At 41.1% G+C, this 11857-nt stretch overlaps 1 protein-coding gene across 1 annotated transcript; it reads left to right on the top strand.

The window, feature by feature from the left end:
• The first annotated feature begins 5869 nt into the window (after positions 1 to 5869).
• On the top strand, positions 5870 to 9341 carry LOC147888590 (protein PHR1-LIKE 3-like). Its single transcript, XM_087392513.1, has 8 exons — positions 5870 to 5993; positions 6510 to 6899; positions 7122 to 7323; positions 7490 to 7566; positions 7678 to 7735; positions 7828 to 7903; positions 7995 to 8064; positions 8152 to 9341. The coding sequence occupies exons 3-8, from the start codon at positions 7125 to 7127 to the stop codon at positions 9028 to 9030; spliced, it is 1359 nt and encodes a 452-aa protein (XP_087248639.1). The 5' UTR covers positions 5870 to 5993; positions 6510 to 6899; positions 7122 to 7124; the 3' UTR covers positions 9031 to 9341.
• Positions 9342 to 11857: the final 2516 nt, after the last annotated feature.

Raw genomic sequence — 11857 nt, 5'->3', positions numbered from 1 at the left:
GGAGAGAGGGAGGGAGGGAGGGAGGGAGGGAGGGAGGGAGGAGAGAGAGAGAGAGAGAGAGAGAGAGAGAGAGAGAGAGAGAGAGAGAGAGAGAGAGAGAAGGGAGGTGGGGGGCGTCCTATCTTCCATTTGTTAGCCAAAATACACAACAAGTTTCAATGTAATGCTATTGAAAATTGATTGAACATCTAATCTCTAAGAATTCCAAAATACAACATAGGGTAGGTTGGTAATTTTATCTTATTAAAAGATAGGATATTTTACCAACATCATTTAAGGATTTAGAAAAAAATGATGGACTATACTCAAGGTTGAAGTTGGGGCTTGAGCTACAAAGAGATTTGGGGAGGTTGTAAGACATTGTTATCAAGGGAGTTATCACATTAACAACTTTTGAAAATTTTTAAGGTAGAGGTGGAATATGATGGAAGTTCTTTTTTAATTCCTTCATTTGTTTTAGCCTATAAAGGCCAATCAACCTATAAGCTAATGGAAGATACATCTATTTTTGGCCTGCCCTTACAGGGTAGCCTTAGCAATGGTTCTACTTTGGCAAAGCTAAAATAGGGGAGTTTTTAAATTTTATAAATTCTAGATTTTTCTCATTGGTCTTTGTTAAAGCTGTCAGCCCAATAAATGGGGCAATTATGCACAACTAACTATTTTGGGTGTCTCTCTCTCTCTCTCTCTCTCTCTCTCTCTCTCTCCACCACTCATCCCTAGCCCACCAACCCTTCGCCTCCCCATTCTCTCTCTTAGCTTCCCTCACTCCACCACTAGTCTCTCTCTTTTTTTCTCTCTTAGCTTCCCTCACTCCACCACTCATCCCTAGCCCCCCCCTTTGCCTCCCCATTTATTTTGGGCAGGCCTATTGAATGACATGTGCCATTCATCTTTTTTCACTTGTTTGCTTATGGTTCGTAGCATCTTTAAAATACCTTATTGCAAAGTTTTCTTTATTAAAAAAGACGCAATTATTTGATTCCCCCATTTGTTTTAGCCTAGAAAAGCCTCAACCTCCCTACCCAACTAATCTTTTGTATGCATATATTGAAAATATATATGGGGGGAGAACCCTCCCATGTTGTAGACCAATGTGCCTCGGCACGCACACCGTAGTGCCACTCGAGGGACTCCAATTCAGGCCAACTATGTGGAACTAATGGCCTTTTGCCCAACCTTAAATCAAATGTACACACAGTTGCCCACACGAAACCAATTTCCTCGAACACCCCCTCGTTGCCCCTCTCTTCCCCCCTCCCCCCCCCCCCACCCCATTGCCACACTAAATTGCACATTCCCATGATGATATATTCTTCACTTCTTCATTTCAGGGGTGCCGAAAAAGCGAATTTCCAAGCTTCTTGCCACCGGTTGAAGAGACGCCTTAAACATGGTTAGCATGCAAAACAAGGAAGTTGATGCGGAGGAAGAGGAGAACGGAAGTGTAAAGTTGGAAAGCTCAAAACTCAAAGTCAAGTAAAGGGTTAATGCAGTTTTCGACAGTTGTGATTAAGTTACAAGAAACGTTGAAAGGTATGATTAATGTCGGTATGGATAACGGGCTGTGATTTGCAACACAACGAATATTCCCTGCGGGACAGCGACCTTTTTTGTCCTCATTTGGCAGAGAATATTCCCTCGCGTCATCGTGTACAACACGCGTCGTTCCATTCCGCCTTCTCAATATAAAATACTTTCTTTCCTTTTCCGTGCTTTTTAGTTTATAATATATATATATTTGACCTAACCGTTAATGTTAATTAATTATTTCAAAGGTATGGCTTTTACAATACGAATAATGATAATAATATAATATTATTTCGAATTAGGCCGCCACTACTGCCAATTTTTGCAATTTCAAAGTTGGATGATGCATCCACACCCTCGGATCATTCAGTTGTTTGGCACTACCGAGTAGGACTCATTTTTTAGGTAGCAAAATATCTATTATTAGCGTATCAAATCTAGCAACCACTCTCAATCTACGAACAGCTTTTTTGTTTTTGGCGAAACAAAATTGTATTGCTCGCAAAATTGAGTCTGGAGGCACCTTCTTTTCCTTTTTGGTATCTCAATCTATGAATTTTTTTGAGAAACAATATCGTCTTGCTCGCAAAATTAAATGAAGAGGCACTTCCCTAACATCATGATCAAGCATCAATCTTGGTGTCATTCTAATTTTAGGATATCCATTTAGTGATGGGCATAATTGTGTGCTCTAATAACTCAAAGATTTTCAATTAAGATTAGGAAAATAGTAAATCATTTGACTCATCCCAAACTTTTCAGGGTTTAGTAGCTTTTTCCCCTTTGCTTAGTAACTTAAAATTGAAGGTTGTCACTTAGTACAAGGAATAAATGTGGCCATACTATTCCTCTCATATATATATACTATGAAACAAAAAAAATCTTTGATCTAATGCTTGACATACGAACATATAATATAACATTCTGTTGTAGAACTCAAGCGGTTGCCTCAACACGTAAGTAGGTAAATAATCTATATACCAACACCTTAGAAGGTTACTTGGAAGTAAATAGAAGACATTTTGCAAGGTAATCATATGGATTCATCAACTATAATTGTGCCACTCTAGGTGTATGTGTCGCCTTAGTTCACAAATATTTCCAAGAGATCTTGATCTTATCCCTCGCTATGTGGCTTTTGCTATGTCTATATTTTTATATCCTATCTACAACTTTTCTCAGCATTTTCTTGGAGCTTTGCCCATCTATACTTTTTTGTTTCTAAAATGATTCTGCAAGTTCTTTTCCCCAAAGTAAAAACAATAGACTCCATTTAGGTGCCATATAGGCAATGATGCTAGGCTACTTGTGTGAAAAAGCTTTAGTTGGAGGAAAATCTTATTTCTTCGGGTTAATCCTAACCACAAATGGAAAACATAAGAAATATGCCTACTTAATAAGTTGGTATAGCTTCCTTTTTAATGTAAAGGAAAACTTCAACTCAAAGATAGGAAGATCTTGCCTACATTTTCATAGAACTCTTTCCAAGAAATTGATGGATACTTGATATTCTCGTGTGGCATTATACGAGAGCGCAAATTATCACACTCTACCTTTCCAAAGTAAGAATCTACTTTCACTTTCTTTTGCTTTGCTTTCTTTATGAGAGTTGAAACCAAAAAAGAATGTGACTTGTGCACCTCTTGGTGCTTTGACTATGTGGTCCTGACATCTTTTCCTTTAATATTCTTCTTGGGATGAGTGGCATTATGCGGGGTAGAATCTCTCATTCAGTTGCTCAAAGATCGATTGCATTTACAATATTTAAGAAATACTTGTGACACATGCATTTATACCATTTTATACAAGGATGTTTTTCCTTCAAAGATCCAAAAAAATCTTCTCCTTAAACTTTTTTTAATAGGAGCGTAGGCACCTATTGGTGTAGACAAGTACATTATTCTTTCCAATCATACAAAATCACTTTTCCACATTTCAAGACTTCCTTATGTAATTCAACATCATGATAAGCCTCAAGTATGTATGGCATCAATACGTAGGGGCAAGATAACTTTCATAATGAAGTCTACAAGAGAAAGTGCCTCTTTAAGGTATCATAAGGTGAAATGAAAATCATATTGGAAGTTCAAATATCTGGCTTCCAAATAGGTGGCATGATAAACAAGAAAGGTTTTTTATTTAAATGAAGAGATTTTTCCTGCCCTTGGAGATATCATGCAAAATACATACAAGTGAATTTTTGGCATGATAAATAACATTTTTCCCACCCTTGGAGGTCTCATTCAAAGTAGATGCAAGTTACTTTTTCCTTGCATACATTCCTCCCTTCACACAATGTCATAGCAAACCCATTTGCTCTTTTTGATTGCTTCTATTCTTCTAGTTCATATACATATATCCATCATTTTAAAATGCATTTATTGCTACCCATGAAGTGATGCACCTTGACAAAATCTACATATAGAATCTTCTGTCTTCTTGTTATAAACATGATTCCCTTAACTTTTGAAGATTCCTCATATAAGAATCATGCCTTGAATTATGTGCCTTTTGAGTGTGACAACCATGATGCAAAGAAGACTTCACATGACACTCTTGGAATCAACAACGTTTCACTCGTGCCTATCCTTATGTTGCTTACATAAAAAGGGAATTTTAGTGTGATGTTTTCCAAATGATGTAGACAAAATGTTTTCTACCTTAACCATTTCTATAAGGTTCCATGAAGAATTGGGTAACATTTTTTGTTGATATGTTTCAAATTTTGAAAGTTCGGATCTAATTACTCCCATACATAAGTAGTAAATCCCTTTGATCTTTAAAATGCATCATGCTTATTAGTTTTTGTTCCCTTATGTAATTTCATTTTGGTTTGCACTTTAAACTTATTAGAGGCTGGTAGCATCATAGTGATTACAAATGTTCACAAATGATCAATTTAGTTGGTTAGATTTATGAATTACTAAGATGCCATTTCTATATAAGGTCCTTCTACAACCATGCGAGGTGTCCATTTGATTTCCAAGTTTAAATCATAGTTTTGGATTCTCAAGCTTATGAGATAATCCAATCTTCACATTGCCTCCTTGGTGTGAGTAGAATCTTTAAAGCATGAAAGGAAGTACAATATTTGCATGAGCAACTCTTAAGGGGAAAGAGGAGGAAACACACGGCGTAGTTTTGCCGCATTGTTATAGTTAGATCCCTTTGGGGAATATTGAAGAAATTTCATCGAATCTTAGGACAATATGGTCCCACGCATGGGTTAAATAGAAGAAAGGTGGTGATTAGAAGGAAGGGGCAAGCCTGCATTTCCCATTGAGCATCTAAGCATGGGACAGTGTGTGATCCAAAATGTGTTGGACGGAAAGGGTAACTTTTAGAAAAGGTTATGGAATATGCTATCTTGCATTGGTTGAATACATATATGTAGTCTGCATTTGCTAAATGGCAATGTGCGGTGCATTAACATATAGCCCAGATTTTTGTTTTGAAATATAGCTATTCAAGGAGACAAAATATGGATTGTAGTGGAGGATCTATTCAAATTTATGTTTTCTGTTCTACTAGGAGGTTGGCCATTCATATTCTTTTCATGTCAAGGGTGTTGTAAGGCACATCATGTGTTCCTTGGGTGTATGAATTGGTACGTATCATTTCACTGTTGATATGCAAATTGGAAATATTATCATAATGATAGACCTGATTGGAAAACACTCTTGGAAGCGAGTGTAGCGTTTGGGCCAAGCTCTTAAGAGTCACAATGTCAAGGCAAAGCTCCACAGTGCACCTACATTGGTTGTTGGTTAATGTTGGAAGGCTATGCACCTGTAAATGTGTGTCCCAATGGCATTTTTCAAATACCTTGCATTTTTGAGATCACCAACCCGATTTAAGTTAGTACAAGAATTAGAAACATTGGCTACGTTTTTGGGTGCATGGGATTAGGCTCTTAAAATAGGTATGAGTGATGTAGGTTGCGAAGGGGGTTGTGAGAATGTGACCCTCTTGATATGCTAGTTGTGTAACAACGTTTGTTAGCACTGCGCCGTTAGGAACATACTTTTTTTGGAGCCCTTGGAAATCGGAACAAGATGCACTTATAGGCAGCCACTTGGTTGGATATCTTTTTCAAGGGGCGGTGCGCTAGGCGCATGTGCCGAGATGCCAAGAGTTGCGTTGGCATTCGATGAAGCGATGGAGGATTGAGATGCCATTGGCAAGGGCATCTCACAAAGAATAGATGACAAACGTTTACCAGAGGTAGTGAGAACCTAACCGACGTTTGGGTGACGGTAAGGTTAAAAGGATAGAAAAGCTTGTGGGAGATTAAGAGGTGATTAAGTTGGTGTTTAATATGCTTGAGCTCGCTCTTATGCAGATTTTGCCTTGCCCCTCGGTCTCATCAGCTCCACCCGTAGATATCTGTGTCGGAATCACAGGAGCTAATCTTACGAGATTGAGAGCGTTGTTCTGTGGATTTGTTTTGTGTGCGCGCGCTGGTGGGTGGCGGGAGTGCGTTTGTGTGGATTTGTGTGTGTGTGTGTGAGAGAGAGAGAGAGAGAGAGAGAGAGAGAGAGAGGGAAAGAGCGGGAGCGCACGTCAACAGGCCAACGCGAGCATCAGGGGTTTTGGAGGATGGCTTGTTTGCGTCTCAGGGAGTAGCGATGTGGGGATGGAAAGGATGGCTCGTAGAGAGAAACAGAGTGGGGAAGGGAGGGTGCGAGCGGCAGAAACAGAGAGATAGAGAAGGAGAGAGGGCGAGAGAGGTACATATCTATCGGAAGGGCGATAAGAATAGAGGGGGTGGGAGAAGGGGGGGGGAGAAAGGTGATTGAGAAGCGAAGCGAGCAGAGGGATAGAGAGGGCGACGGAGCTTGAAGAAGAAGAGGAAGAAGAAGAAGAAGAAGAAGAAGAAGAGGGGGCGAGACAGACAGAGGTAGAAACATCAGAGATGGCGATCGAGAAGCGAATTGTGCGCGCTTCCCTAATGGCTCGATTTGGACCGATTCCTGCAGCTGGAGCTTGAAACGATTTGCGAACGAACTCTGCGAAGCGAGGGGCAGGAGTTCTCGTGGTTTTGGATTGCTTTGCACGCGATTTCTGCGGCTGGATCGTGGCTCACAGCTCCGCAACGATTCTCTCGATAGCTGGTTGCGAATTCGAGTGAACGATATCCGTGCTTGTTGCGCGAGGAAGAACGTTGCTGTGCTCGTGTCACCATAGTGCCTCGCGACTGTCAAAGTTGTCTTTCTCCCATCGTCCATCTTGCTGAGCTGTTCCACTTTCTCGAGCAGAGCTCGTTGCCATAGGCCTTGCGAATTCCACAGTAGTATCTGCTAGTTAGATCAAGCATCAACGCTTGTCAAGCTGCAACGAAGATCTGTCCACTCACGGCGTCCCCAAAGGTATATCGATTCGCTTGCAGCAATTCCATCGACTGCTTGTTTCGAGAAACATTCTTCGTGATCATCCTCGCACACCGCGTAGCTTGAATTACAATGGGAGTTTGTTATACCTTCCCGCCTTTGGGCTATGCCGAGATGGTTTGCGTGAAAGAGGAAGCTCTGAGATTTTCAATTCAGCTGCTTGTGTTTCGTTTTGAGATGTTTTGGACTTGTTGCTTTCAGATAATGTATCAAATTGACAAGTGCCGCGGCTCATCTGCTGTGCCGCTTCAAGGTCAGCCTTTCACTGCGAAGGAGGGGCCGCCATTTTTACATGGAGAGGGTGCGGTAGTCCTTTCTACGGATCCGAAGCCACGCCTTCGGTGGACGTCCGAGCTTCACGATCGCTTTGTCGATGCTATTAAGCAGCTTGGAGGAGCCGACAGTAAGTTCTCCCGTTCTCTCTCTTCCTTATCGTCTTCCGGATTTCAAATCAGGCAAAGGTTCTGCGCTTTTGTGTTTCGCTTGTAAGAGCTCTCACTTCGTCGAAGGTATTGAGCATCAGAGTCTTTTAACGATCCATCATTCCCGGGAATTTTACTGTGGTGCAGAGGCTACCCCAAAATCTGTATTGCGGGTCATGAATGTGAAGGGTCTCACGTTATACCATCTAAAGAGTCACCTTCAGGTAGTCATATGAGCGAGGCCTTTGGTTTGGGAAATTGCCCTTGTGAGAGATTCACCACATTGACATTCCAAGACCTGTTATACTAACAACAATTTTGTGGACTGTTGACAGAAATACCGCCTTGGAAAGCAGGCTCAGAGAGAAGTTTGTGCAGAGGTCAGCAAGGCCGGTAAGATGCACAAAATTGCTTGTAATTAAAACGCTAGATTCATTGTATGTAGTAGTAAGAGGGGTGAAGCTAATTTCTGAATTGTCTGGCAGGAGCGGTTGGACTGTCAGAAGTCTCTGCATCTAGCGCATCTACATGTACAACCTTACCATGCCAAAATATGTCCGAGTAAGTCGGTTTGTTGCTTCATGAACTGGAGAATTTCTTTTCATCCAAGGGATTGTTGGTTAATTGGACCTTCCGTCTTCTTCTCTTTCAGAAGTTTGCAGATTACCGAAGCTCTGCGTATGCAAATGGAAGTACAACGAAGGCTTCATGGCCAGTTGGAGGTAAGCAACATGCAGTTATTCTGTGGATTGTGCCTCCTCTTCATGATTTAGATGATAACTTTTTCTTTTGTTAAAATATTCGTGCAGGTACAAAGAATGTTGCAAGTCCGCATTGAGGCACAAGGGAGGTATTTGCAGTCCATTTTGGAAAAAGCACAGGAAACTCTTGCTGGCCAGTGTGTGTCAAATATTGGACTTGAAGCAGCTCGAGCAGAACTCTCTGATTTGGCAGCCAAAGTTTCTAATGAATGTCTGAATTCTGACCTATCAAATGTCGCCATTTCTCATATACCCAAATCATCAAAACATGGTATAGAAGAGCATGCCTCCCAGCAGTATCAGGAAATAGCACAATGCTCTCCTGAAAGTTGCCTGACCAATCTTGCCCCTAATGAATGGTCGGAAACAACTGGTAGTGGAGATCTGCACGTCTGTGGGCAAAAGAGATCCAGGCTATTTTCGGGGGATGCTGATGGGCAAGCTGGCCCGAGTATAGATGACATTGAAGGGAGGTTGCAGGATTGCAGTACCACAAGGGGAGGATGCTCACTAGAAGAGAGATTGTCCAGTACCTCACCGGCTTGGAATGCTTCTGAAAAGGGGAGGAATCACCTTCGATTTGGAGAAAGAGCGTTGGATGATAGCTTGCAAGATCAAGAGCACGGTCAAGCAGGAGCTGAACAAGGGGGCGTTGAAGATGAAAGAGAGTCTTTCTTCCGTAACTATCAGAATGTAGAAAGGCCTGAACCTAGGAGGGCTGCTATATCTGCTGCTCAGGTCGTGAGCTTGGCTGCTTCTAATGAAAGTGGAAGAATTGCTGAAGCAACTGGATTTTCAAAGGGGATTGCCATGTGCTCTTCACTTTATAGCAATTTAGCAAAAGGGTTGGATTTGAACAGTAAGGGTGATGGAATTGCAGTGCAACAAAGGGGAATTGATTTGAATGGCTGTGGTTGGAGCAGATAACTGGAACAAACCAGCTTAAGAAAGCTTCAAATCCCTTTTCTGCCTAAAGAGGCAATCGCCATATTATTTCTTGGGCAGTCTAATTTGGGGTTAGGTTTTTTCATCTAAGTTTTAGAAGCATGTTGCAAGAGCCATTTATTTTCTTGGGCAGTCTAGCTTTTATTTAGGATTTCTGATCTAGGTTTTGATACATGTGTCGTGTGTGTTCTGATCACAGGACAAGAATTTTAAGAGTTCTGGTAGAGAGATATTTCCAGTTAATTGCCTTTTGTACAAATATTTTTAAATTGAATTATAGACAGGAAGCATATTCCTTTCTTTTCAATATGAACCTCTATGTTTAAAATAATTTTGCAGCCTTTGGATATGATTCAAACTTGGTTCCCATGGCAGTAAGTAGTAGGCCATTGTTTTAGTTGTGTTTTTTTCTTGGGTATCGTACACTATCATCTATATTGGCAGAATCTCTATGTTTTTAACCCCTTTACACACCAGTTCATGTGAAGATTTTTTCAGAATCAGAAAATGCTTCAATGTTTTACCTTATCTAGTTGGCAAACTCTCAGATTTACAGATCTGGATGTGCAGTTGTAAAGCAAAGCAAAGAGAAAATTGCCTTCACGATTAAGAGGATTTAGAGCTAGAAGACCCATTTCCTTAGTAATGCCTGCACAAGTCGCAGGCACCAACCATAGGGACTCATGTTTCCTGAGGGCCACACATGGAAAAAGGTGCCTGCTCTTGCTTTTTTGTACAATAGAGCGGAGAGAGCACTGTCAGGACTAAGGATTTTCCCCAAGGGCTAAATCAACAATTGAGTAGATGCTGCATAATAGATAGCTACTGGTAGTGCAGAACCTCTTGCAATGGTTTTGAACCTTCTCAAGGCAGCCAGACCTGACAACTCAACTCAGGTATAAATGCCAATGTTATGAAGCTATATTTCTTAAGGCCTCGTTCTTATAACCAAAATGCTGAAGAGTCCTCTTGACATCTTGAACTACTTCTGGCGCAATTTGTCTTCCAACTCGGACTCTTTTGTAGACTAAATGGCCATTGCTCAGCTAAATTTGAGAGGAGCTCTATAAGTTCTGTTTGGATGTAAATGCCCTGTTATAATCTGGCCTTACTATAAGGCAGTCGGCGCTTTTCATTTCTATGTACAGCTCTTTTTTTTCCTTTAATACAATTTTGAAGCTCCCCCCCCCCCCCCCCAAAAAAAAAAACTTGAACGATCTCATCAGGGTGGTATCTTTAAGCCTTGATATTTGGCACGTAAGCTCAAGCTCATGTAATGATGGAAGCAATTGCGAACATCTCTGGACACCAAGCACCCAATGAATAATTTAGCAGCCAGTTATTGCTCAGAAGGCTCTAGTTGTGCAAGCTATTTATGTACTAAGGTGTTGGTTATGGCTGGAAAAGTGAGTGAGGAGCTATGTAATAAACTTGAGAACTTTGTACATCATCAGAGTTTATCCATAATAGTTCCACTAGTCCAACAGAGGACTTACAACATAGTCACCCTCACAAAAGGGGATACAAAAACTATTTGCATGCAGAAGAGAAGAAAGAGGTCTCAGAGGTCCTCTTGTATATGCAACAGGGGACCTGAAAGGAAAAGCTTCTACCTCATTATATTCTGAAGTCTGAGTAGTGACAGCAGCAGCAGCAGGAACACCCTGCAGAGGGTCGAGAGAGATCTCTTGTTCATGTGCCAACTCACCATGAGTGTGAAAAATAGCATTTGGAGAGGGGAACTGAGAGGCAGTACCTGCAGTAGCTTTGCTTTGACAGCTGAGTGTTCCGCTTTAACATGTGATGGAGGTTTCCTGTGACTTGGGCAGCTTGGCATGCTCTTCCACTAAGGCACATCTGTTCTTGTGCTCAGCCAAATCTGCACTCAACCTAGTATGTTTAAGATTATAGGCATTTATATGAATTTCCAACCTTCATTTTTCGTGTCCCACCATGCAACAATCAAAGCATCAGTACAAATTTCCACATCATTAAACTGGAAATTGTTCCTAGAGATTCAAACGAACCATAAAGCATGTGCCCTTATTTGGAACCAAAGCTCTTGCTTGTTTATTTTTTTTCAATGAACTCTTGCTTGGTTTTGAATGCATCCCCTAGTAATATAGCCTTCCACATTCAATCTGAATGACCTTCCAAACCTTTCTAGCATGAGCGCAAGCAACAAACAAGTGAAAAATATCCTCAAGAACGCCAGGGCATCTTCTAGAAGAACGCCAGGGCATCTACTAGTGTTCAGGTCATCTATGTCAGCATAAGAGTGGGTATAGGGAGGATTGAAGAGCTTCCTATCCAGCTAAATTCCTTGTAAAAAATTAACACGGAACCCCCTTTCCACTTGATATCCCTCTGCCATAGTTTTATCTTGCTTAAAATCAGAGCATGGCTTTGGTTGGTTAAAGCAATTTCTCGCCTAATCTCCTGCTACATCTTCCATGTTAACTGCTCCCTACCAAGAGTCGTCCCCAGTCTGCAATCCTTTCTTGAATAAAGCACAAGCTAGAGCAAACTATTCCTCAGTGAGTTGAGCATTTCTAAAGATAGTTGAGACCCAAATTGAATCATTAACCATAAAGGCTCCTTTACTAGAAAACTGTAAAACACTTTTACCCTCAAAGGCTCTCCAAATAGATTGCCACAATGCACTATCCTTAGCTTTACAGGGTTCATTATTAAACCAATAGATAATAAGGGATAGTTCTTCTATTAGGGGGCTCTAACTGGCCTGATCTGTTTCATGTTCCTCAACAAAAGTTGAGCCCAATCACACTCTGGATTTGGAATAGCTTTG

This window comes from Dipteris shenzhenensis, chromosome 21 (genome assembly GCF_047967505.1).
Source record: "Dipteris shenzhenensis isolate YYH24624 ecotype China chromosome 21, Dip_SZ_1.0, whole genome shotgun sequence".
In the NCBI taxonomy this organism is placed as follows: domain Eukaryota; kingdom Viridiplantae; phylum Streptophyta; class Polypodiopsida; order Gleicheniales; family Dipteridaceae; genus Dipteris; species Dipteris shenzhenensis.
The sequence above is the reverse complement of the archived record's forward strand: the minus strand, read 5'-3'. Positions and strand labels throughout refer to the sequence as shown.

What these genes read in the sequence shown, in the direction of transcription:
- LOC147888590 (XM_087392513.1), top strand. Translation starts at nt 7,125, where the DNA reads ATGTATCAAATTGACAAGTGCCGCGGCTCATCTGCTGTGCCGCTTCAA. An exon ending in ATCTAAAGAGTCACCTTCAG is followed by an intron (nt 7,567 to 7,677) that starts GTAGTCATATGA and finishes GACTGTTGACAG; the next exon opens with AAATACCGCCTTGGAAAGCA. An exon ending in GGCTTCATGGCCAGTTGGAG is followed by an intron (nt 8,065 to 8,151) that starts GTAAGCAACATG and finishes ATATTCGTGCAG; the next exon opens with GTACAAAGAATGTTGCAAGT.